Genomic DNA, 25349 nt, shown 5'->3' with positions numbered 1-25349 from the left:
TTAGCATATAATCATTTCTTCTTTTATGGTGTTAGCTATCTTTAACAGTCATTGCATAGATTCACTAAATCACTGAGATTTAGAGTGGTGGCATATTAATTCTACCACTCACTTAATTGTCATCTAGGATACATCTCATAAAAAGAAGTTTCCCTAAACAACTATTCAGTGAACTTGAAGGACAGTTCATATAGGAAATGCAGGGAAAGGCTTGATTCTCTCCTCATACTAACTATTTTCTGAATGAGTTGATTCCAAGTATCCTCCAACAGTGACAAAGGCATTTTTACTTGTTTTCTTTTTAGTATCATTGTGAGCTCATGGATTTCAACCTATTTGCTGTGTTCTAATCCATTGTTATTTGTATTGTTACTAAGAATGTCCCATCTTGGTCTTCAGAACCTTTTTGTGTTGATGCCTATATCCTTTTGACATGACTTAGTATTTTTAAATCTTCACCTATGATGTGATAAACACCTCCTATACTATTTTTTCTGAAACTCAGAGTCAGTTCTTTCTCTGAGTAGCCCTCATACTTTCATTGGAACCTCGTGTTTGGATTCCATAATCTGGGCTCCAGGAGTAGGCCATCTGGTCTTGTTTTTGATAGTACTTTTTTCATTTAGCAACAACTCTACTTTTTAGAAAATCTTTATGTTGAGCAAAAAGCTATCCCAATGTAACTTCTACCTGTTGATCATAATCTACCAACAGAAGTTTATTTGATAATGATGATGGTGGTAATGATGAGCATGGTAAGTGATCACAGGCATCATGCTGAATATCAAGTGCATGTTATCTCATTTAATCATTATACTATGGCATAAATATTATCCATCTTTAAAGACCAAGAAAGAGGTGATTAAAAGAATGGTGTTGCTTTGATTTTGGATAGTAATCTGTGTCTTACTTCAAATTTTATGATGGACAATATTCTCATGACAACCTTCCCTTGCTCCTATATGTCATTTTGTGATATTAGTAAAGAAAATACATCAATGGATGCTAGATTGTCTGTAATAACCATTTCTTCTCTGTTTCTATCTTATTATTCTTATGTTCTCTGTCATATATTCAATATCTGACTCTTGAATTTCAAGACAGGCTTTTTCCTTCTAGTAAACATAACCCTTCTTCAATGTATTCCATTAGATATCAGTTTTTGAAAAAAGGAATATCCTTAACTGTTGTTTTTCAGGCATAAATTTTTGTGCCTCAATTTCCTTTTCTAGAAGATAAAGATTATAAAAGCTTCTAACTCATAAGATGCTTTATAAAATTAAACCATATATTGTCGGCTAAGCCATTGTATAGTATTTGGCACAGAACAATCTCACATGGAGTGTTATTGCTATTGCTAACTAACCTATAAAATTATCTCTTGTTACCTCAGTGGTACTTATTATAAGCTGACCAGTGCATAATTGGCAGTATATGTTCTGAAAGAGATTCTCAAAGATAATGCCCTTAAAAGCCTTTTATAGTCTCAAAACTGAAATGTCAGGTAAATTATATCTCATGCTTTGTGTATGCATTCTCAACAGGGCAATATTATCCTAACGGGGGAGAAAATTGGTTCTTCTGGGACAAATAACTTAGATTTTGCAATAGTTTGTGATCCTTCAATGGGCCACTTTTTATTAACAGATATAGGATATATCTGTGTAATTAATATTTTATAATTTTATGGGGAAGGAAGGCTGCTAGGGAAAAAAATGTCTTAACAAGAGGGCCAATGGATAAAACAGTTGAGGAATACTGTCTTTTCTGGATTAAAGGAGCAAAGAAAAACTAATGAAGTACCTATGAAAATTCAAAGAGTTTTATATAACTTTTCCAAAATGTTTTATTCTATTTGTTTTAGGAAATTTTATTTTCACCTTCCCCTCCCCTAGGAAATGCAAGAATAAGTAATGTGGAATTTTATCACAGTGGTCAAGAGGGCTTCAGGGATAGCACTGATCCAAGATATGCTGTAACATTTCTTAACCTAGGACAGGTTTGTATTTTAATTTTTACATATGTTCAAAATAAATTTTTTTATTTAACTTAACTAAGCAGCTATATATTCAAATAGCTAAAAGTATTATCTAATATAATAAAACTTTCTTTAATATATTTCCCATGAACTTTTTTAGACTCAGCAGTATTTGATTCACTTATTTTATTCATTTATTTAAGGTCAGTAAAAACCAGAGAAAAAGTAACAGAATTAAACATCTATAACAGTGGTTCAAATCTTCACTTTCTTTTGTTAAGTCCAAGATTAGCAGTTTCTGTTAAAGTATTTCCTACATTTCTCAAATAATAAGTATGTCTGTTTATCTATGTTTCCACAAGTAAGGAAATAAATATCCTGAGAGGGCTGGTGATTTAAGAAAAGTGGGAAAGAGCATATTTTCTAGTAGAAATAAAAAATTTTGTAAGTTTAAAGTTGAAACCCCTAACCTGCTCACTGACTCATTCCTAGAGACATCTAAATGGTAACCTCTTGCCTAAAGAATTATTTTTTTTGTAATTAGGAAAAAAAAAAACAACTCTCCCCCACTCATCATAGAATACAGTATTCTGAAGAATAATTTTAAGAATTTAGCATTTTATAGGTGATAACATAAATATGTAGGCATAAAAAAGAACTTGAGAGATTTAAAAATTCACATTGATAGTATGCGTATGTCTTTAGTTTTTTTTTAATTATAAATTCAAGACACATGAAAATTTCCCAGGACAAAAAAGATCTACTATTAAAAGACCTGGGCAATCGCCTCCTTTAAATATATTTTAATTTTGCATTTTCAATGCTTACTGGTCTTGGTATTCCATAGATTGAAGACCACGGCTCATCTTATATCCGAGGCTGTGCTTTCCACCATGGCTTCTCCCCAGCAATTGGTGTGTTTGGGACAGATGGCTTGGACATAGATGACAACATCATTCACTTTACAGTTGGGGAAGGTAATATAATAATCTTTTTACTGAATAGCCTGTCTTTCTGAGGCTATCTTATCAGTAAACCCTAGAGCCAATTGATCTTTCTGTCAGGATGGAAAGTGTGTATATCTGTGCTGATACAGTAATCACTAAGCTACATGTGGCTAATGAGCACTTGAATTGTGGCTACCTTGTCCGAGGAACTCAATTTTTAATGTTAATTGTACTTCATTTACATTTCAATAGCCATATGTGGCTATGGCTATCTGGAGAGTACAGTCCTAGGGCATAGAAGAATTATTACCAGACCATGACCTAGTAAGTTATCTAATCACTAAGCATTTACATTACTGTGGTTTTAAATCTCCTCACATATAATTATAAAGATTAATCACAAATAAAGATAAAACTATTGTTCTATTTAAAAATACACATATAATTTTAAGTATGTTTTGTTTCATATTGGTATACAACATAATATAGACTTGTTTAATGTATATAAAAGTCATGTTTGTTAAAATGTGAGGTGGGGCCTATGAACAAGCACCCTAGAAGATTCTAATTCCTGTATTTATTGAAGTGGTAGAGTTCAATATCAAAGATTTCAGAGACTTCACTCTAAATTCTAATAGGATCATTTGTCAGGCTCTAACTAGAAAAATAATGTCATGAAAAAATGAAAGACATTACCAGTTCAAGCAGGGTTATTTATGCTTATCTGAAAGTATTGATTATAAGTTAACGTATGTATATTGGGGAATTTTTCTTTCTTTCTGCTTTTTATTACAGGCATAAGAATATGGGGGGATGCCAACAGAGTCCGAGGAAATTTGGTTGCACTTTCTGTTTGGCCAGGAACCTATCAGAACAGAAAAGATTTAAGTTCAACTCTTTGGCATGCAGCCATTGAGGTAGCGAAAACAAATTCATAATTATATAAAATTATAGTTATAATTTCTGTGAGGAACTGCCAATCCCCAAATGTTGTTGAAAGCTTTTTCTTTCTTAGAGGTTGATGAACTAATAAATAAAATGTTTGAGTTAACTGCAGGAGTGAATAAACTTTTAAAAATATGTTGTGATCTGGGCTGGGGTTATGGCTCAGTGGTAGAGCACTTACCTAGCATGTGTGAAGCACTAAGTTCAATTATCAGCACCACACATAAATAAATGAATAAAATCAAGGTCCATCAACAACTAATAAAAAAATTTAAATATGTTGTGAACTCTGATAGCCATTGTCTTTTTTTTCTCTTTCAGTTCATTGGTTTAAATAGTTGTCTTATTTCCTTTTGTCCCCAGTATTATTTTTCATTCTCAAGTTTGAGTAAAGGGTCTCTTTGCAGCTATTTGACTAAGTGCCTTGTGCATGTTACTTATTAACTCTGGTTTAGTTTCCTCCCCCATATGGAAAGTTAGAGTGTTTTAAATATTTGAAGTTTTTTTTTTTTCCTTTTTTACTGTTAAGCTGATACCATAAATAAGAAACAAACTTCTGTGATCTATACTTTCATTTTCTACCACTCTGACAGCTCACTGTGCTAACTTAGTTTTGAGGATGATAGATTTACTTAAATGAATGTCACCAGGGAAGCCTACAGCACACTCCGATTGCCTTAATTGTCTTTTTTTTTTTTTAAAGTAAATTGATCAAATTCTTAATAAAATATAAATGGAGTAATAACATCATTGTGAACTTCCTATAATACTGAAATTTGTCCTAAGCTTGTAAATTTTGAACCTTATTCAATATATTTTGTGATTGAAGTTTTTAAAAATCTCTTTAATGCAGTTTTCTAATGAGGATGTAGTACTTAGTGATTGTTTTAAATGGAGTGAATAATTTCTTCTGAAGTCTTATCATACTTAAAGATTTTCACAAGTATGTTGTTATATACTTACTTTCATTGGATAACTATGTAATAACCTAACCCAAAGTATTTTCTTTATCATTGTGCTAGGTTAATAAAGGGACCAATACAGTTTTACAAAATAATGTAGTTGCTGGATTTGGAAGAGCAGGATACCGCATTGATGGTGAACCTTGTTCAAGTAAGTCTTAGCATAGAATCACTAATACTAGGAAATAACTTGTTCAAATGTGTTTAAAATGAAAAATTATTATTTGTTGATTCATTATGTGATCTTTCTTCCTTCTGAACATTGAAAAAACTCAACAAGGTCACTTTTTTCAAATGAAAAATATTAAGTCTAAAGAAAAATGAATAGACTTTTAAGGAAAACTTGGTTCTTCTAAGTTTATGATTTAAAAATCCCAGTAGCAACCATTTGTTCTTGATTTGGTTGGTATTTAAATACTGAGTACCTCATCCCACTATCATATTCACAGAAATAGCACTTCTATGGCAAATAAAGATACTTGCTATAGGGATATGGCACTACTCTAGGCTTCTGCTTTAATTGACTAAATGCCCAATATTCATGTATTAAACATGAATGCAAAATAAGCCAAAAGATATGAATAATTGTCAAATACATTTTTCTATTAGATTACTGAAAATCAAGAACTAACCAAACATCTACTCTTTTTGCAAGACTGGAGAGAAGCAGGAAAATTACACCTGGCCTGTTGAAGGACAAAACAAAATAAAATAACCTCTACATGAGGGAATCTGACAATATCTACCAAATTCATACACGTATTTACTTTTTTTTTTTTTATTTTTTTTGGTACCAGGAATTGAACTCAGGGGTGCTTAACCACTGAACCACACCCCCAGTGATTTTTTTTGTATTTTATTTAGAGACAGGGTCTTGCTGAGTTGCTTAGGACCTTGCTAAGTTGCTGAGGCTGGCTTTGAACTAGTGATCCTCTTGCCTCAGCCTCCTAAGCCCCTGGGATTACAGGTATGCACCACCTTGGCATTTCCATTGTTAGTAATCTAGCTAACGATTGCCTTTACATACTTAGAAAATGATTTATAAACAAGGTTTTTCATGAATGCTAGCAGAGTGTTGAAAACCACTCTGTATTCCTTAATGGTGGACTGGTTGTTTAAGTCAAACAGTTGAACACTAGATCCCTCTGAGCAAGAAAGCAGAAGAGCTTTGTGTGTGATATGGGGAAATCTCCAGGATAAGTGGAAGGTGTACAATGGTATATATAATGCTGAATTGTATATGATCCATTTATAAGATGCTTTGTGGAAGAAAGGAAAGAAAATAAGGATGTGTTTGGCATGTATGCTTACATAAAGAAATACCGAACATGTAAAGACAAAAAGGTTTAGAAGGTGAATGGGAACAAGGTGAATAGGGACTTATTAAAAGGTCTTGATTATTAAACCATGTAAATTAATTATTACCACATCAAAAAGGTAAAATTATAAAGTTTCAGCTTTATCTCTTTAAAAACTTAAACGGAATAGAACTTTCCCTGAAAAAATTGTGTGCCTTTTAAAATTGATTTTTTAAAATTTCAGCATGGTATTATTTTTAATAACTTTATTAGGTATAATTTACATACCATAAGATTCTCCTGTTTTAACTAGTATACTAGTTAATGGGTTAGTTATTTTTAAGATTATTTGAATCAGTATTTTCTCCATAAATTCAGAAATTATTGACAAGCTAATTTTATTCTTGTCCAAAATAATTTCAAAGGAATAAAACAACTTTGTCGGCATATTTGATTCCTTCATATATGCTCCTATTAAATATCTGTTTCCAACAACACAAAGTAGCTTTTCTTTGACATTAAAAATTAAAATCTGTAATTTCTCAACAACTTTTATGACATTGTTATGGTTTTATGGAAATCAAATATGACCTTTGAATATGAATATTTACTAATATATATAATGCCATGTAATACATTTTTCACTGATTATATTGATATTACTAAATAATTGAGAACTTTTATAAGGTTTTGGATTTATAGCAATTGAAATATGAAACATCACCAAGGAGTGGGGGATTAAGTTCCTGTAACCCTCATCAGTTTATCCAAATCATCCCAAAAAAGAGTCTGGGTTGCCAGGAAGGGGACATTGGCATGTGGTAGGTTCAGAGAAGGGGTCATACTTGACATGGGGCTACACTATATGGGTTCAGGGAGAAAAATGTAAGCATATTCCTAGGGAGGAACAAAATCAACCCTAGGCAGGAGTTGATAAAATTCAAAGAACTAGGATAAAGGGAAAATCAATAGAAGATAGAAGGAAATCAGGTACCAGAAGATCCAAGATAGACAGCTGGTCCTAAATATCCTTTGCTGCTCTGTGAAGACAATTATTCAACTTATGCATGTTTGGAGATGGAGTTAGTTATTGAGGTTACTGATCTGATTCAGACATAAGTAAAACTTTCCATTAAAACCCAATTAAATTCTGTTGTATATTAACAATGAATATAGGTTCATTTATTGAGGGTATTTGCAATACACCTTATGTGGTTTATTTTGTTTCATTTGAGGGAAAAAAACAGCAACCTGAATTAGGCATTAAAACTTTTTATGCACAAAGAAACTAAGATTCTAAAAGGTTAAACAACTTTCCTGAGATCATGCATATAACAATTAAAAATATATTTAAGGAGCACCTATCTCTGAATTTTGTCTAGGATCCAGGAATAATGGTGATGAATGAGCCTGACACAGTAGTTCCTCCCATGAAGCTTACTTTCTACTAGGAAATAGGAAAGAATACTTCACAAATAATAAATAAAATACCAAGTGAAAAGATTTTAAGTCAATGTTAAATGACTGAAGTGCCATGTTGAATCAAGTGGTCAGGGAAAGCCTTTTAAGGAAGTGACTCTTGAAAATGGTATGAACAGAAAGAGCCAGCAACAAAAAGGTGGGCAGAGGCAGCATTTTACAGACAGCAAGTGGTTTGACTGTATTTTAGCTTTAGGTTTGTTTGAATCTAATCCCCATCCTCTTTCTAATAAAACTCATGTTTTGTTTAAACAGATATAATAATTAGGGTGCTAACACTAAACCAAACTTTCACAAATGAGTATCCAATTATTCTCACTAACAATGAAGAGACATATTAGATAAGGCCAAAGAATAAGTAGAGTAAGCCTTGAAAACATTAAAATTTACATTGGAACTCTGTGTGTGTGTGTGTGTGTGTATATATATATATATATATATATATATATATATATGCACACACATCTATATAAAATTTTGTTAACTTTGATGCTGCTTATTAAACCAGTGTAGCACAGCTTGTAACATTAATTATCTGGGTCTATATTTTCTGTTAAGGACAATCTAATCCCATGGAAAACTGGTTTGACAATGAAGCCCATGGAGGTTTATATGGCATCTATATGAATCAAGATGGCCTTCCTGGATGTTCTCTTATACAGGGATTTACTATTTGGACATGCTGGGATTATGGAATTTATTTTCAGGTAAATGTGACTGAAGGTGGTGAGTATTTCTTTTTATGATTGTTCTTAGCATTATGTAACATACAAATTGTTTTGCAGACCACAGAGAGTGTGCGCATCTATAACACGACCCTGGTTGATAATGGAATGGCTATTTTTTCAATGATTTACATGCCAGCTGCTGTTTCTCACAAAATTTCCAGTAAAACAGTACAGGTTAAGGTAAGAAATGAACAAGGAGAAAGATTAACTCTGAGAACGGTAAAATTATTGAAAGACTAATAAAAATAATTTCCTTGACTTCTGTCTAGCCCATACCTTTCTGCCTTTGCCATCATGCCCTCTACCAGAAAACTTTATTCTTACCTCTCCTTCCCCTTCCCTCATCTATTCTTGCTTTTCACCTACTAATTGTACAATAGTTCGTTAAATTTTCACTCCATGAAGCCTTTCTTGAAAGAGCATAGGTGGTAATAACACTTCCTCCACTTTGTGATTCTACTATTCCTTGGACATATTTATATCACAGGAACATAACATGTCATTTTATATCATTATGGGCATATAATGTCTCTTGCTTTGAGTGTCATTCCAGTTGAGGCAACAATCAGACCTTTTTCATCTTTGTTTTAAAGAATGTTCTATTTCTAAATTGTGTGATTGTTGCTTTGCTAGAGTAGAGTTCAGTATTATTCATTATTGTGTTTTATTTTAGGAAGCACTGTTATTAAAAGTATATTGTTTGGCTTTTTTAAAAACAGAGCTCATTAATTGTTGGAAGTAGTCCTGCATTTAATTGCTCTGATGTCCTAACTAATGATGATCCCAATATTGAGCTCACTGCTGCACATCGGAGTTCCAGACCTCCTTCAGGTGAAAATTTGAAATTTCAATGTTGACATTCACATAAATGCAAATTCACGTTCTGTTAACTTTTTTCTTTCTGTCAAAGGTGGCAGAAGTGGGATTTGTTGGCCTACCTTTGCTTCAGCTCATAACATGTCACCGAGGAAGCCTCATGCAGGGGTCATGAGTTACAATGCTATCAGTGGCCTTTTGGATGTCTCAGGCAAGTTTGAACAGACTTTTATGAATACATACAACTAAGTTCTATAATGAATATTTAAAGTACTGCATAACTAATAATGTTTTATTATAAGTAAAAACTATTTAAATGAATTTTTATATGAATCTTCTCAATAATATTGAAAAGAAGCTAGATATCAGAGGTAGTTTCAAGAATGGTTCCCTGGAAAAATTTTTACATATTGAAGAATGACATTTTTCTTCCAAACCAACAGAAAATAACACTGGTAGAGTGATTTAATATAATTTGCAAAAGCCCTTTTATATAAGTAGGATGATTTATTACTATCTCCTTTTACAACTGAACTTAAATATCTTGTGGAATTGCCACGATTATTGGCAAAACTAGAATTCACATAAAATTCTCCTGACACAAAATTCACTGAAACAGATGGCCTCCTTAGAAATTTAAAATAATTATATATAAATGAATGTGTGAACACTCCATTTTCATTTTGCGTTTTAACTATGCTGTGCCACACTGTATTTGTTTCACAAGTCTCTCTTCCCTGTTAATTTAACCCAGTGTCTCTTTGAATGAAGTGGTTCATAAATTAGATATCTAAGGTTTGACATATTATCCCTATAACTTTAGGTCTCAGAAATGTGAAACATATGACCATCATTTTTCACTGTTTCTTGTAATGAGAATATCCTCAGAGAACATTATATAGCATGCTACATAGATTAGTTGAGCACATATTGCTAGAAATAAAGATTATTTCCTAAAATATTATAAATATATAGCATTAAAATTTTCTTATGAAATGGAGTCTTAAAAGTAAAATTGCTGAAAGAAACACAAATAATTGTTCTTCTTTCCTAAGACACAGTCTTAAAAGACGGCATATGAAAGATGATTGACTTAGGCTGAATTCCTTGGAAGCAGAACTTTAGATGAGAATTTTTATGTTAGTTTATAGAAAGAATGCTCAAGGGAAAGGTACTGAAGGAGAGAGTAAGGGAAGTTGCTCAGCAAGTATCTAGTATAAGCTGGAGTATAACTCCACTTGATCCCATCAGAGAATTCTGGAATGTAAATTGCCAATGAGTTGTCTCTCATTGAGGGAGTGGGGAGTGAACACTTGTACCTCCATATTAGTCAGTGTTTGGATACAGCTGCACTGTGGGGAAGGCTTTAATTTCCTGGTGACGTTGCTCCTGTTTGGCTAAAGCTAATTCTCTGAAAAAGATGACAGCTCTGAGCAGTTAATAACCAATACTCACTGAGATGGGAGATGGGTTTGCTGGTCTATGTCTGCTTCAGTTCACTCCTGGGGCCACTTGCATTTGCTTGCATTTTTTAAGTTAGTTAAATGAAATTTGTTCTACTAGTTACATTAAGTTTATTCTCCATGATCAAAATTTCTGGGACACGTTTTAAGAAGGATAGTAATCACACTTACAAAGCTGGTCCTTAGATCATAAGTCATACACATGTCTCTCCTCCATCATCCTTTCTATATTTCCTTCCTTCTTAGCTAACAATTTCATTGGCCAAGATAGCTTGTTTGGTAGGATGGCTCAGACTCTCACCCCTGTTATTAAAAGGTCCCTTCTGAAACCATGATTTCTGTACTTGCCCATTTATAGCTAACATTGGGCATATATCCCAGTGGATCATGTAAGTACTCCCTGCCTCCCTTATGTAGTAGCAGGCCTCCCTCTCTGTAGTGATAAGGGTCAGTTACCTCTTCTAGATGGTAAATGCCTTATTTATCTGACAACCAAAGTGACCATAAGGTAGTCATTGATTTATGTTTACTAGGACATGTACTATATGCTCTGGTGGAAACATTATCCCTCTGAGCCCTATGACTTCCAGACTCATAAAATCTAAAATTGTAGGATTGAGGGCTATGGATGTAGCTCAGTGGTAGATACTTGGCTAGCATCCATGAAGTCCTAGGTTCAATCCCTAGCATTGCAAAAAAATAATAATAATCAAAATAAAACCAAATAAATAAATAAAATTGTAGGATTAGAAGCCAAATTTCCCAAGTAGTTTTCCAGACATAATGGTGAACGGGTTATTCCTGCTTCTAGACTTCGGTACCATGTATTCTATTATTTTGTATATTTAGCATCATAGAATGGCTGTTGGTTTTTTAAGTTACTAACATTATTTTTCCAGGTTGCCATTTCTAAAACTGTCACCACAATTGTACCTCCATGAGACTATTGCATCAGTCTGTTAGACTAATAGGTTCTGAATGCTGTAGTACACTATTAGAGCAATTGCTCCATAGTGATCCCATTGTTATATGCCCACCATTATATCCATGTTGCAAAACTAGATTATTAGTCCACGGTGATGTTGTGGAGAATCCCATGTAATTAGATCACTTTGTTAGTGTTAGAATGACTGAATTCCTATAATCAAGAAAGGAGAATTCATACCAGGAAAACATATCAATACCAGTCAATATGAATTCTACCTTTCTAGGGTAGAATAAATCTGATATAATCAATTTGAATTTAATTAATTAATTGACTTCCTGAAGAATGTACTAAAGACTCAGCTTTGTTTTCTGTGCCTAGAAATTTTGGTTAGTCATTCAGTGGTAGAAATAACTTGATTGACCTTTCAAAGAAGGCGTTCATGCCTTGAGTCCACACATAGCCTCTATTTCTACCACCAAGGCTACTTAGTTCATAAGTCTATTTGGAAATGACTGGAAGAGCTGAAGACAAAGATTAGCTGACATCTACTGGAAAAATCATTCTATTCCTTTGGTTCTCCAGGGAATTCTTCTGTATTGAATGATTTCTGTAAGCAATACATGTACTTTATACCCACTTCCACAGATTCATCCACCTGCTAGAAGTAGACCCAGGAGTGAAATTCTTATGCAAGTGCTTTCAGGTGAAAGGGAGTGAGGGAAATAGGATAGAATACAGGAGGAAGCTAAGCAAGGATATGGCCTCAACTAGAGTCTGGCTTCTATCTGATATTTTAGAGAGCTGTGGCATATAAATTATACTCCATATTTTTCCTAAGATTCTTCCATATCTCCTACCAGTCAGTCATAGTTATCCTTGTATTAATGGTGGAGTACATAATCTCTAAGGTGAGGGACCCTCAAGTGACCAAGGGAAATTCTTTAGAGAAGACAGTTAGTTACATGTGGCTTTTAGCCAACACTTACAAGAGGAGCTAGAGATTGGGTACACTGCCTCAGTAAAAGAGATTTAGGCAGGAAACAAACAGCATCTTTTACTGTGGCATTTGATTAACACCCATCTATCGATTCGTATTCATGTGTAAAATCTCTTAAGAGAAAATATAATTAAGAAGTGTAATATGTAACAATACCTGCTTTAAGAAATTTGGAGGCCACCTTTTGCTTTTCTGTATTTTGATTTATTGGATTTTAAGGACAATGGAGATTAAGTTTCTGGATTCAATCATTTTTATTTTGTCCACATAAAAGAAGCAAAGACAAAAAAATAGTGTTTCAATTAGACTTTGTTGCATAACAAACCACCCCCAAAACTTAGAGTCTTTAAACAACCATTTATTAGCTCATGGTCTGTGGATTGGCAATTTGAGCCTTAATCAGTCAAGTAGTTCTTCTGCTGTTTATAGCTGGGCTTATTCATTAGACTATGCCAGGATGGCTATGGTCTGGTTAGTCTGAGATAGCCTTACTTTCATGTCTACTGGTTGGTGCTTACTAACAGCAGTGCCGTCTGTTCACAGGGGTGATAGGAATATGTTATGGTTTGGATGTGAGGTATCTCCCAAAAGTTCCTATGTTAATGTAGGAATGTTCAGAATTGAAATGATTGGACTGTGAGAGCTTTAGCCCATCCTACTTTGAATGAACTAGTGGTATATATTGGCAAAAGGGACATAGCTGGAGGAAGTGGGTTACTGGGGCATGCCCTGGAAGAGTTCATTTTCATTGTGACTCCTTCCTCTCTTTCTGCTTCCTGGCTGCCATGAAGGGAACATAACTCTTCCATCATGTTCTTCCACCATGATGTTCTGACTCACCTTGGGCCCAGAGCAATGGAGTTGGTCCACCATGTACTATATCTCTGAAACCATGAACCAAAATAAACTCCCTCCTCTAAGTTGTTCATGTCAGGTACTTTGTTCACAGTGATGTGAAACCAACTAACAGAGTATTTGCACTTACTCACATGTTTAAAGTTATGGAATTCCCAGGAGCATCAAGAAAGAGCCAGCCCTAATACCCAAGTACTCTCCAGTTTTCTGCTAATTACTCTTGTCCCATTGACCAAACTAAGTCACATGGCCAAGTTGAGAGAATATGTGGGAGAGGATTAACCAGTCATATAGATATAGGGCAACAATACTCTACCATAAATAATGGTAGACTTTTTTTTTTAACCATATCAGGGAAGAGCTCCATGTTCAAAAATGTAGCAAAGGATGTGTTAGATAAATGTGCTTGGAATGAATCTGTTTTACCACTTTCTCCAGAGAAAATAATTACTTTTGTATTATTTATGTTTTAGATTCAACATTCATTGGATTTAAGAATGTTTGCTCAGGGGAAACTAATGTGATATTCATTACTAACCCTTTAAATGAGGACTTGCAACATCCAATCCATGTGAAGAATATTCAACTCGTTGATACTATTGAACAATCCAAAATATTTATACACAGGCCTGATATAAGGTAAAAAATGTGAAAACTCAGCTTTTTCTTTCCTATATTTATAATTTTCCATTCTTCCTGTATCCTGTTAAAGATCTGAGAAAATTGTATATTAAAATAACTGCTAATTTCTACCAAACTTTAATCAGAATTTTGAAAATTCAGAATTTAATAACCTAAATCTAAGTTTTCCCAGTTGAGTTTTTAAAACTGGACTTTACTATATATTTTCACTTTTATTTCTATGTATTATCTATAATATCAGCATTGCTGGACATGGTATCACATTCTGTCATCTCAGCTACTCAGGAGGCTGAGGTAGGAGGATCACAAGTTCCAGGTCAGCCTGGGAAATTTAGAGATCCTGTCTCAAAATTTTAAATTTTTAAAAAAGATTTGCAGATGTAGCTCAGTGGTACAGTGCTTGCCTAGCATATGTGGGTTTAATCCCTAGTACTGCAAACAACGATGGAAGGTCATTAAATATAAAAGACGAGGCTGGGTCTAAAATTTATTTTACATTGATACCTCTCCATTAATAGTCATTAAAGGATGAGATATATCTCTATCATTTCTTCTTCTTTTTTTTTTTTACAAAGACATAAAAGAATCACTTTAATGATAATTTGTTTGAAAAGGTGACTATCAACATCTTCAGCCCCCACAAAATTATCCTGCCATTTATAATTTATAGGCCTTTATTTTTTTATTATTTTTTGATTCATTGTATACAAATGGAGTACAACTTTCATTTCTCTGGTTGTACATGAAATAGAGTCACACCATTTGTGTAATCATACAGGTATATAGGGTAACGATGTTTGTCTCATTCTATTATCTTTCTTTCCTTCCCACCCCTCATTTTCCTCTGCACAATCCATCCTTCCTCCATTCTTCCCTTACCCCCTCCCCTGTTATGTATTATCATCTACTTATTAGAGAAATCATTCAGCCTTTGGATTTTGGGGATGGCTTATTTTACTAAGCATGATTCTCCAATTCCATCCATTTACCTGGGAATGTCATAATTTTATTCTTCTTTATGGCTGATTAATATTCCATTGTGTATATATACCACAGTTTCTTTATCCATTCATCTATTAAAGGGCATCTAGGTTTTCTTTCTGTTATTTATTTTTGCTACTGGTTGTTTTCCAAATATCCTATCATAGGCACTCCAAATGTGCTTGGAAATTAAACATCAGTCTTTCTAATCACTGTGATTATAAATACACAGAACTTGGAACAATGGTTCTATGCTTATAAAATCAGTAATATCAGAATATTTATGGAAGCTAGTTATTTGGATTCTAGGACATAGAAGAACACAACCAATAACTGCTGTTTTTGACAGTACAGATCAGGAATTTTATGTAAACAATATTGGAAGAAAGAAAAATTCTATCAGAGATTTTTGTACATTTGCACTTTAGGGGATAAAAAAAGGAATATTTTTCTGTAATTAAATAGCCATTGTTCCAAAAAATTCAACATATCCTAAGTAGTTTAACTTTATCTGATTTTACTTTGATGATAGCCCAACACTTACCCATTTAATAATTGTTTAACTACTGTGATTTTTGGTTCAATAGAGTTCCTTTCTCACTAGTTTCTATTTAGTTGACATTGAATTATTCATATTTAATTTATAATTTTAATATTCAGGTCATAAAGAAAATATTATGCTTTTAAATATAATTACTTTGAGGTCCACACTCCTAGTGGATGCTGTTGGTGTTCTCTCAGATCGTCTTTACAAGGCAGTGATCTAAATGTTGGTTTATAGCATAATTACCTGCTTTTTCCAGAATTTTGATTTTATCCAAAGCCCTTGATCCTACCACTACACTTGCGGTACTGATCAGTTCCGGAATACAAGGTTGGCCTCTGTGTCTTGAAGTAGCAACAACTGTAATGCATTTCAAGTTGCAGAGCTTTCCATGGAATCAGACTGAAACTAACCTAAAGACCACAGTCGTCTTCTTTCTTTTTCTCTTTGTGGCTTCTCTTCCTCTTTTTTGAGAGTGCTGTTTCCATAACTAACACAAAAATCCACCTCTCAGGCTCTGTATCTTGTGAACCTGAAACTAAACTCAGAGCCATGGAATGAAAGTGTGCCACCAAGCATTCTACTCAATAGACTTGCTTACAAAAGCACGTTGCACGTACTTGAATACAAAGACTACATGAACAACAGAAATGCTTATTAAAATTCTTCTCACAAACTAGAATATTATAGTAAAGGACAACTTATAGCCCATGTTCCTCTTACAACAAAAAGAGAGAGATGCTAAGTACAACCTAATAAGATCTGAGCTTTCTACTCTTATATTGTGCTATACCTCTGATATAAAATATATTTCTTCACAGCCTATATCATGGTATTCTTTGTATACCATATATTATTTGAATATGTAATACATTGCAATTTGGCACCTATTTTATTAGTATAGCAGGGAACAATCAACACTCCAGGTAACTCAAGATGAAGTTAATGTACCACATATGGTTGTGGTACATTTTATAATGCTTTGTTTCTTAATCTACAGAATGGTCACCAATATGTAGCATAAAAATCACAACCCAAGTATATCTGTGCACAGACAAAGGTCTATGAGACTATGCAACAATCTGCAATAGGTGAAGAGCCTAAGACTCAGAATAAGAATGTGAAAGAGGCTGAATTTTCACTAAATATTTAAATTATTTCATAATAAGTAATGCTTTTTAATTTTTAAAGACAAGAAGGGAGGGAAAAATAATAAAGACTTCCTGCCTCACATAGGGATTTAAGATGTCTTGTACAACAGAGTAACCATTTACCTGCTCTGTAGGCCAAAGTTAGTATATTATGAACCATGCACAAAAATGAAATCTATCCCTCAACAATTATGGGATAGCATATTGGAATTCTAATTTTACATCCCACAGGTACAACTTGTCATTTTGAAATATTAATGAATTCATACTAATGAACCAAATCAGCACAATGGAAAAACAGACCTCATTACAATGCTAATTGTATATGCTACTGGGTCCCACTTTAAGTCCTTTTGAAACAAGATTAAATCAATCAACGTTTTTAAACCCACTTGTCAAATACTCAAGTCTATTCATCTTGCTTTCTTAGAACAAGGCACTAAATCTTTCATTTTTGCCTTTTCTTCCTAGTAAAGTGAATCCATCTGATTGCGTAGACATGGTTTGTGATGCCAAAAGAAAATCTTTTCTTAGAGACATGGATGGCTCCTTTCTAGGGAATTCTGGTTCAGTGATACCTCAAGCAGAATATGAGTGGAATGGAAATAGTCAACTAGGAATTGGAGACTACAGAATTCCTAAGGTGATGCTCACATTCTTGAATGGAAGTAAAATTCCTGTCACTGAGAAAGCACCTTATAAAGGTTTGTTGAATCTTATATTGTTAGACCATAAGTTCATGAAATAAAACACATTTTTCATGATTGATGTACTCAACCAATAATGCATATGTTCTACTTTTTTATTAATCTTATACCACAAAGTAGGTGTGTGAATATTTTGCAGAGAGGTTATTTCTCATGGCTAAAATGCATATACATATGTTTCTAGGAATTATTAGAGATTCTACCTGTAAATACATTCCAGAGTGGCAGAGCTATCAGTGCTTTGGTATGGAGTATGCAATGATGGTTATTGAAAGCTTGGATGCTGACACAGAAACACGAAGACTTTCACCAGTGGCTATCGTGAGCAGTGGTTTTGTTGATCTCCTTAATGGTAGGTGTATAGTGTAAGTGAACTAGTTACTCAACATATTCTATTACATATATGGTGCTATTTCATAAATGATTTATCACATAAAACTAGTAAACATCAGAACTTCTCTGCCTTCTATTTATAAGAAAAATCTATATGCAAGGATTAGACTTTACTCTTTAGCAGTTCCTAACCAGGAAAGCCACAGAATCTATTTTATTTTTTTTTTAATTTTTAATATTTTTGGTATTGGTGATTGAACCCAGTACCAAACCACTGGTTGAACCACTGAACTACATCCCACACCCCCCCCTTTTTTTTTTTTTTTTCCATTTTGAGACAGCATCTCGCTAAGTTGCTTATGGCCTGACTAAATGGCTGAGGTTGGGTTTGAACTTCTGATCCTCCTGCCTCTGCCTCCTGAGCCACCAGGATTACAGGTGTGTGCCACTATGCCCAGCTAAAGACAACTATTTTAAATGAACCATTTGAAGGAGAAGTATTAATTTATTGATGAAGTGAGGTAGATATTTTAAAGAAAAAATCGTCCTAAATATCTCAAAAAATACATTTTGCTGTACTTAAATTATAAAATAGCTAATGTGTTATTTAGAATACTTGAGAAGGGGTGTTCTCAATTTAATCATTCTTCATTCCCATGACTCTTGTGAAGACTTTTTTTTTGTATCCAATGTACTTTTTTTCCCCCCCATATTTGATGTCTTTGACTTTTGAGACCAGTTCATGAAGGTTCAGAGTCCAGGTTCCTTTCATTGTGGTCTTAGATGACCCTAATACAGAGGATAAATAATGATATTGGTAGGCCTCAGGTCAACTTAGGAAACCAAGACTTTTTAAATAAATAAGATGAACTTCTTTTTTCTTTTTTTTTATCGTAAACAAATGGGATACATGTTGTTTCTCTGTTTGTACATGGAGTCAAGGCATACCATTTGTGTAATCATAAATTTACATAGGGTAATGTGTTTGATTCATTCTGTTATTTTTTTTCCTTCCCCCCCACCCCTCCCACCCCTCTTTTCTCTAAGACGAACTTCTGAAAGGAACTGAAAACATAGGTATGGATTTATGTATGTGACTGAAATGACACAGGGATCAAAGATTACTTAGTAAGCAGGTTCAGAACTGAAGGGACACATAACAGATCAGACAGATTTCTGATGTGGTAGTGACCTAAAATGTATCAAAATAGTCTAGAATCTGGGAGACTAAGGCAGGAGGATTGCAAATTCAAGGCCAGCCTCAGCGGGTCAATAAAGACTGGGGATAAAGCACCCCTGGGTTCAAGCCCTAATACCAAAAAAAAAGAAAAAAAAAATTAGAATTCAATAAAATAGCTAATACCCAACAGAAATATGCATTAAACTTTTTAAAGAGAATAGAAGGAACTAATTCAAGGTTATCCCAAAGATTTTAAGATTCTTCTCACTTCTCCTGCCTGAACACGCAATCCATGTGGTCTCTGTGGCCTGCAGTCAAGGCAATTTCAAGTGCCGATTTTCAGATTTTACAAAGCAGAGATTTGGGGAACAGTTGAAGATCAATCAGTGAATAACAGGGGAATGAAAAAGATGTTCTCAAATTGCTGCCTTATGTGATGGAGAAACATTTCATCGTATTTTTACATTTCCATTTTCCAACAGTGAATATAAGTTTTCCATTTACATTAGTGACATGACATTTCTCTTTTAAAAGAATTTAAACTTTAACCAGTAATCAATTTAAAGGAGTCTTAAGCAAATGACAGTAGCATGGAAAAATCATAAAGGTTGTTATAAGAATCACTGAAGCTTGGGCTTCTCAAGGTGGGGGAAAAAATTCCCCGAGATGAAATTACCAAACACCATGAAAATTTCCTTTCAAATATTAATACTCTATTTTTAAAACATGACTTTTTTGTCACTCTAAACTTTTCATTTTATACATAGACATTGCTTCTTTATGTTTGTTTTCAAAACACATAAAGAAGTTATATTCAAACTACAGTTTATACTTTGTATGCCAAGAGAAAGGTTATGCTATACTTGAGCTTTATAAGTTTATATTGATTTAAAATTCAATTGAAGTTTAGTCATAAATATTGATAATGTTTCCAAGTAAGCTAGGAAATTCAGACATAATGAATAAATACATCAAGAAAATTCATCATTCCATATTTCACTGTGTTTTCACTGAAATCAGATAGAGAAGTTTGCTCTGAAAATCAAGTTACAGGTAAAAAGGCAACCACCATCTCCTAGGTTTTTAGAGGGTTTGATGGAGTGTTATTTAAAAATGGCTTCAGTTGTCAATCATGTTGATCCCCCCAATGGAAGCTGCAGTCATTGTCTTTAACAAATGACTAAACAAGTTTTTAATGAAAACTAAAATGTAGGAAGATTAAAGACTTGATCAAAATGAATTTATTTGGTGAATTTACAAACTAACTAATGAAGGACCAAGTGAAAGAACAAATTAAACCAGGTTTGGTGGCACAGGCCTGTAATCCCACTGGCTAAAACGGCTGAGGCAGCCAATCTTAGCAACTTAGTGAGACCCTAAGGAATTTAGCAAGACCCTGTCTCAGAATTAAAAATTAACGAAGGGCTAGGGGTGTGACTCAGTGGGTAAGTGCCTCCAGGGTTTAATCCCTGGTACAGAAAGAAAGAAAGAACTCATTAATGAATCAATGGTTTAGGCATTCATAGGTCCATGTTTTCCAAGTACAGCCCCTATTTCATCACATATCATTAGAACAGAGCTTGAGAAAAGTGATTTCATGCCCAAACTCACACTTGGTAGGGAAGAGAAAGAATCAAACATTTTTCTACTTCACTGTGTGAGACCTGAAAATGATTATTAAATGAGAGATACATGTAAATCTACTATTTCCCTCAGTGATGTTCCAGTTTAAATCCTCACCAACACATTAATTTATTCCTCTAATGCTAGGCATTGTAAAAATAAGGGTAATAGGAAAGTTCCTCCCCTGCCCTCCTTTTTAGTCAGAGTTTAGGATAGTTGGATCAATGGTGGATGAATATGATAAAAATGCTGAACTTGTATTTGAAATTGACCACTGCAATTTATTTTAAATACCACATTTGCTACTTTTTCATTTTGCATGGATTTAGGCCCCCAGGATCATGGCTGGTGTGCTGGATACACATGTCAGAGGAGACTGTCCCTGTTTCATAGCATTGTGGCTCTAAACAAATCTTATGAAGTCTACTTCACTGGTACCAGTCCTCAGAATCTTCGATTGATGTTACTTAACGTTGACCAAAATAAGGTAAGACAAGGTAGAAATAATGTCTTTAAAAGTTATTGTAGTTGATTATCTGCAAGTATTTTTATCTGTTAAGGATTTTATCATCCTTCTTAAATGAGCATTTGTTTTTTTTCAAAACACACATTAGTTTACTACAAAAAATACTATTAGCACATACAGTTTTTCTCAGCCTGAAAATATATACAGATACAAAATATGCCTCCTCTAAATATTTAATTGGTTTTGGTGCTTCATATATAAGACATAACAGTGATGCCTATGATGTGTGTGATTAGCAAACAAACCTGAATTTTGACATAAAATAGTGTACATCCAAAACTGGACACTTGGAATTATATATTTACTTTTCCATAGTGCCATTATGTGTGTGTGTGTGTGTGTGTGTGTGTGTGTGTGAGAGAGAGAGAGAGAGAGAGAGAGAGAGAAAGCTTTGGAATTTACTTCAGAAATTGTAGCATATTACTCTAAACATTGTGTTGGTTCTTTGTCAAAATACTTGATAAGAACAACTTAGAGGAAGAAAAATTTATTTTGGGTTCAGTTTCAGAGGTTCAGTCCATAGTCAGCTGACTCCATTACTTTGGCCCTGAGGCAAGGCAGAATATCATGGTGGAAAAGGATGCTCAGATAATCAGAGCCAGGAAGCAGAGAAAGAGTGAGGAACTAGGGACAAAACATAATTCTCAAGGGTATGACCCCAGTAACCCACTTCTTCTAGCCACGCTCCACCTATACACAGTTACCACCCAGTAATACATTTGCATTATTAATCTATCAAGTGGATTACTCCACTGATTAGGTTACAGCTCTCATAATCTATCATTTCACCTCTGAACATTCCTGTTGTCCAACATGAGCTTTTGGGGGACACCTCATATCCAAACCATAACAGACATCTTCAATAATGTCAAATATTTGCTATAAAATGAATTCAGCTGGAATAATTAAATTTATGCTCACTATGTCAGTGAGAAAAAAAGTATGAGATTGAATGGTAGTCCTATAATTTAGATTTTCTTTTCTAAGAGTATGAGACCTCAAAGTTCCAGAGTGCTAGTAACAGGAAGATATGATGCAAAAAATGTGAATTCAGAAGTGGAGGAACAGGAGACATACCTGCTCCTTCTCAGGTTATAGAAATTTTCATCTTTTCCATTTTTTAAGTCAAAATCTGGGAACCACTCTTGACCTGTCTATTTCTGTCACATTTCTCATCCAATTCATTTATAAATTCTGCTTAGAATCCCTTCAAAATATCTATAATCCGATCACTTCTCACCACCTCCACTGCTGCTATCCAGCAGAGTCATCATTATCTCTTCCCTGTATTAAGGCAGGAAACTTGTTTTCCTCCTTCTGTCTTTTACCCTCTATGGTTTATTCTCACCTTAGTAACCAGAAAGATACCTGAAAAACATCAGATCTCCTCTCTGGCCAAATGCAACATCAGCTCTCTCCTCTGCCCCAAAACCTGCAATGATTTTCCTGCTGATCTCTACTGTACAAGAATCAGGGTCCTCACAAAGATCTACAAGGCCCTATGTGAACCTCCACATACCTTAGTTCCCTGGCTGCTGCTTCTACTACTCCAGCCACACTGAGCTTCTCGCAGTTCCTCAGTATACCAGACATGCTACCACCTGGAAGTTGTTTCAGATGTTGTTGTATCTGCCTGGAACATTCTAACCTAGATGGCTAAATTCCCCATCTCCTCAATTCCCATTTTCTCAGTAGGCCTACCCTGATTACCTCCCACCATTTGGGTCTCCCAATTTCTCATACCATGATTTACCTTGCCTTTTCTGTAGCATTTACCACCTTCTAATATGATTCAGACTTCAGTATTTAATGTTTCTAGTCCCTGACCTCACTAGGATGTAAGCTCAAAGAAGGTAGTGATTTTTCCCTACAGCTACCCTCATGCCAGACTGAGATAGGAACATAACTTTTGATTTTTTTAAAAATTAAAAGAGAATATTTTAATTTTAAAATAAAAAATGTTGATGACAATGTAATGTGACCTTTAATATTCTCTGCCACTGAAGATAATATCAATAAGATTCCCAAATGTTATGGCTTATGAGACTCCTTATTAATCCTTCCTTGCCACTGCAAAAGCCAGTCTCTTTACTTTGTAGTCATGTTTGATATAAGGAATACAAACATGAAAATTGAACAAAATCCAATAATTGGAGAGGACAGTAATTGCATTAGATTTTTATAAGCCTTAATAACAAACTTTTCTCAATGATAAACATTTCTTTCACCATTAAGTACCCAGTTTTGTGTGGCTCCATAATATAGAGCACAGTTAAGTGCCCCCTTTCTCTGCCCCTGGAATTAAAAGCTTGTATTGGACTTTGTTGTCCTTTAAGGAACCCTTTCTTCATCTCAGTGATACTCTTCTAATAATTTCCTGTTTTACATTGTGCTACAGAGAGTCATCAAGTAAGGGTTAAATTATAACCTCTGAATGAATAACTGAACATAACCCATTTTAAAAATTTAGTTCAATATTTGCCCTAAATTCACAAAACTTATTAGTTTTAATATTTTACAGAATGTATATATGGTTGAAGGACATTTTTAAGTGCTAAGATCTAAATATTGTTTTATTTATATTTTAAAACACAAACATGCTTATCTTTAACAGGCTGTTCTTGTAGGAATTTTTTATTCCACACTTCAGCGTTTGGATGTGTATGTGAACAATTCATTGGTTTGTCCCAAAAATACAGTGTGGAACACCCAGAAAAAATACTGTGAACTTAATAAGCATCTGTACGCAGGTAAGAGTTATGTACACATGGTTGTTTGTATTTAGTTACTAATAAAATTCTTTGCAATGTTTCATTATTAACATTTTAAATTCCTTAGCTATTGATTAATATAGGAGAAAATAAGTTTTTGGCTGTGGTCCACCAAACAATAAGACATGCTCATGTATGGCGTGTCCTAAAAGATTACTGCTGATGGAACCCACTGATCTGCACATAAAAATAAAAGTTTTTTTTTTTAAATAATGATCTACCTTTTGCTCCCTGGGAAGGTTTTCATTCTACATTCATTAAGTTTAATTATGCCTATGTCCAAGGAGATTTTGCTCAGAAAATTAGTACTTTATCTCTTATTTACTTCTATTTCATGGAGGTCAGAACCTAAACTAGTTGGTAGTCACCAGGCATATTGCCAAAAAAGCTATTATAACACCATCCTAACACTATGAAGTAAATATGACAATGTAAATGTGGCTTCAATGAATATATGTAGAGGATACACTTACCCAATTAGCAATACATATAAAACCAGGATCCATCTCTGTTCATTTAAGTGTTTATATGAAACAGGATTATTCTAATGACATTGCAATCAGATATGCCATTCCTTGTGTTACTGATCATCCTTTTTAGATGTGATCCATAATCTTGGCTCACCATTACATAAATGTATGCTGTAGACCATAATATAAGCTCAACTTGAGAGTATTACGAGTGACCTGTACACTTTGCCATTTATAAAACAAATCTATTTTAACTAGTAAAACAAATTGATAATGTTTCCACAGACATTCCTATGTGTCAGGCACTGTGCTAAGTGCTTTCTAAATAATCCATTGTTACTGTATGATAACAACACTAGGAGGGACAGATTAGTAAACTGAGGCACAGGAGGTGAAATAATTTGCCAGTCTCCGTTTCAGTCTTTTAAGGCTGCTGGAACAAAATGCAACATAAAAAGGAAACAAATTTATTTTCCTATAGTTGTGGACACTGAGAGTTCATGATTGGGGTGCCAGCATGGTCAGGTTTTAGTGAGGGCTGCCTTCTTGGCTTGCAAAGACCACTTTCTTGCTGTGTTCTCACATGACAGAGACAGTGAGAGCAATCTGTCTCTTTCCTTAAGGGCACTGATTCCATCCTAAGGTCCTTTACCTTCATGATCTTATCTAAACCACTCAAAGGCCCCTTTCCAAATATCATCATATTAAGGATTATGGCTCCCAGATATGAATTTGGAGGGGGCACAGTCCAGTCCTTAATAGTCTCAACTCTGGTGCAGACAGGGCAAGGACAGGGTCCAGTTCTAGAACTCATGAACTTAACTATTGTGCTATCTTGCTTCCTTAAAAGCTAAGAGAATCAGTGTTATCCCTTTTCATATATACATATTTATAGCTTAGTTTTCATGAATTTTTAACACACATGGTACCAAGCACCCTGTCGTTAGGAAAAGAAAAACTATTTCAATAGGCAGACTTTAATATATAGAATTGATTTTTAAGTGCCAAAGTGTCACTGGCTCTTT

The 25349-nt window shown here is 34.1% G+C and overlaps 1 protein-coding gene across 1 annotated transcript in view; it reads left to right on the top strand.

Moving 5' to 3' along the window:
* Window positions 1–25349, top strand: part of Pkhd1l1 (PKHD1 like 1) — a 155536-nt gene that overhangs the window by 116570 nt on the left and 13617 nt on the right. Inside the window, exons 60-72 of the mRNA XM_047523703.1 lie at window positions 1896–1999; window positions 2826–2955; window positions 3721–3842; window positions 4893–4983; window positions 8168–8316; window positions 8395–8517; window positions 9057–9168; window positions 9248–9364; window positions 13870–14035; window positions 17186–17418; window positions 17606–17773; window positions 20887–21044; window positions 23698–23833. Coding sequence (XP_047379659.1) covers window positions 1896–1999; window positions 2826–2955; window positions 3721–3842; window positions 4893–4983; window positions 8168–8316; window positions 8395–8517; window positions 9057–9168; window positions 9248–9364; window positions 13870–14035; window positions 17186–17418; window positions 17606–17773; window positions 20887–21044; window positions 23698–23833 — 1809 coding nt within the window. The remainder of the gene's footprint in view (window positions 1–1895; window positions 2000–2825; window positions 2956–3720; window positions 3843–4892; window positions 4984–8167; window positions 8317–8394; window positions 8518–9056; window positions 9169–9247; window positions 9365–13869; window positions 14036–17185; window positions 17419–17605; window positions 17774–20886; window positions 21045–23697; window positions 23834–25349) is intronic.

The sequence above is a fragment of the Sciurus carolinensis genome, chromosome 1 (assembly GCF_902686445.1).
Source record: "Sciurus carolinensis chromosome 1, mSciCar1.2, whole genome shotgun sequence".
NCBI lineage: Eukaryota > Metazoa > Chordata > Mammalia > Rodentia > Sciuridae > Sciurus > Sciurus carolinensis.
This window is presented reverse-complemented; position numbering and strand designations above follow the sequence as displayed.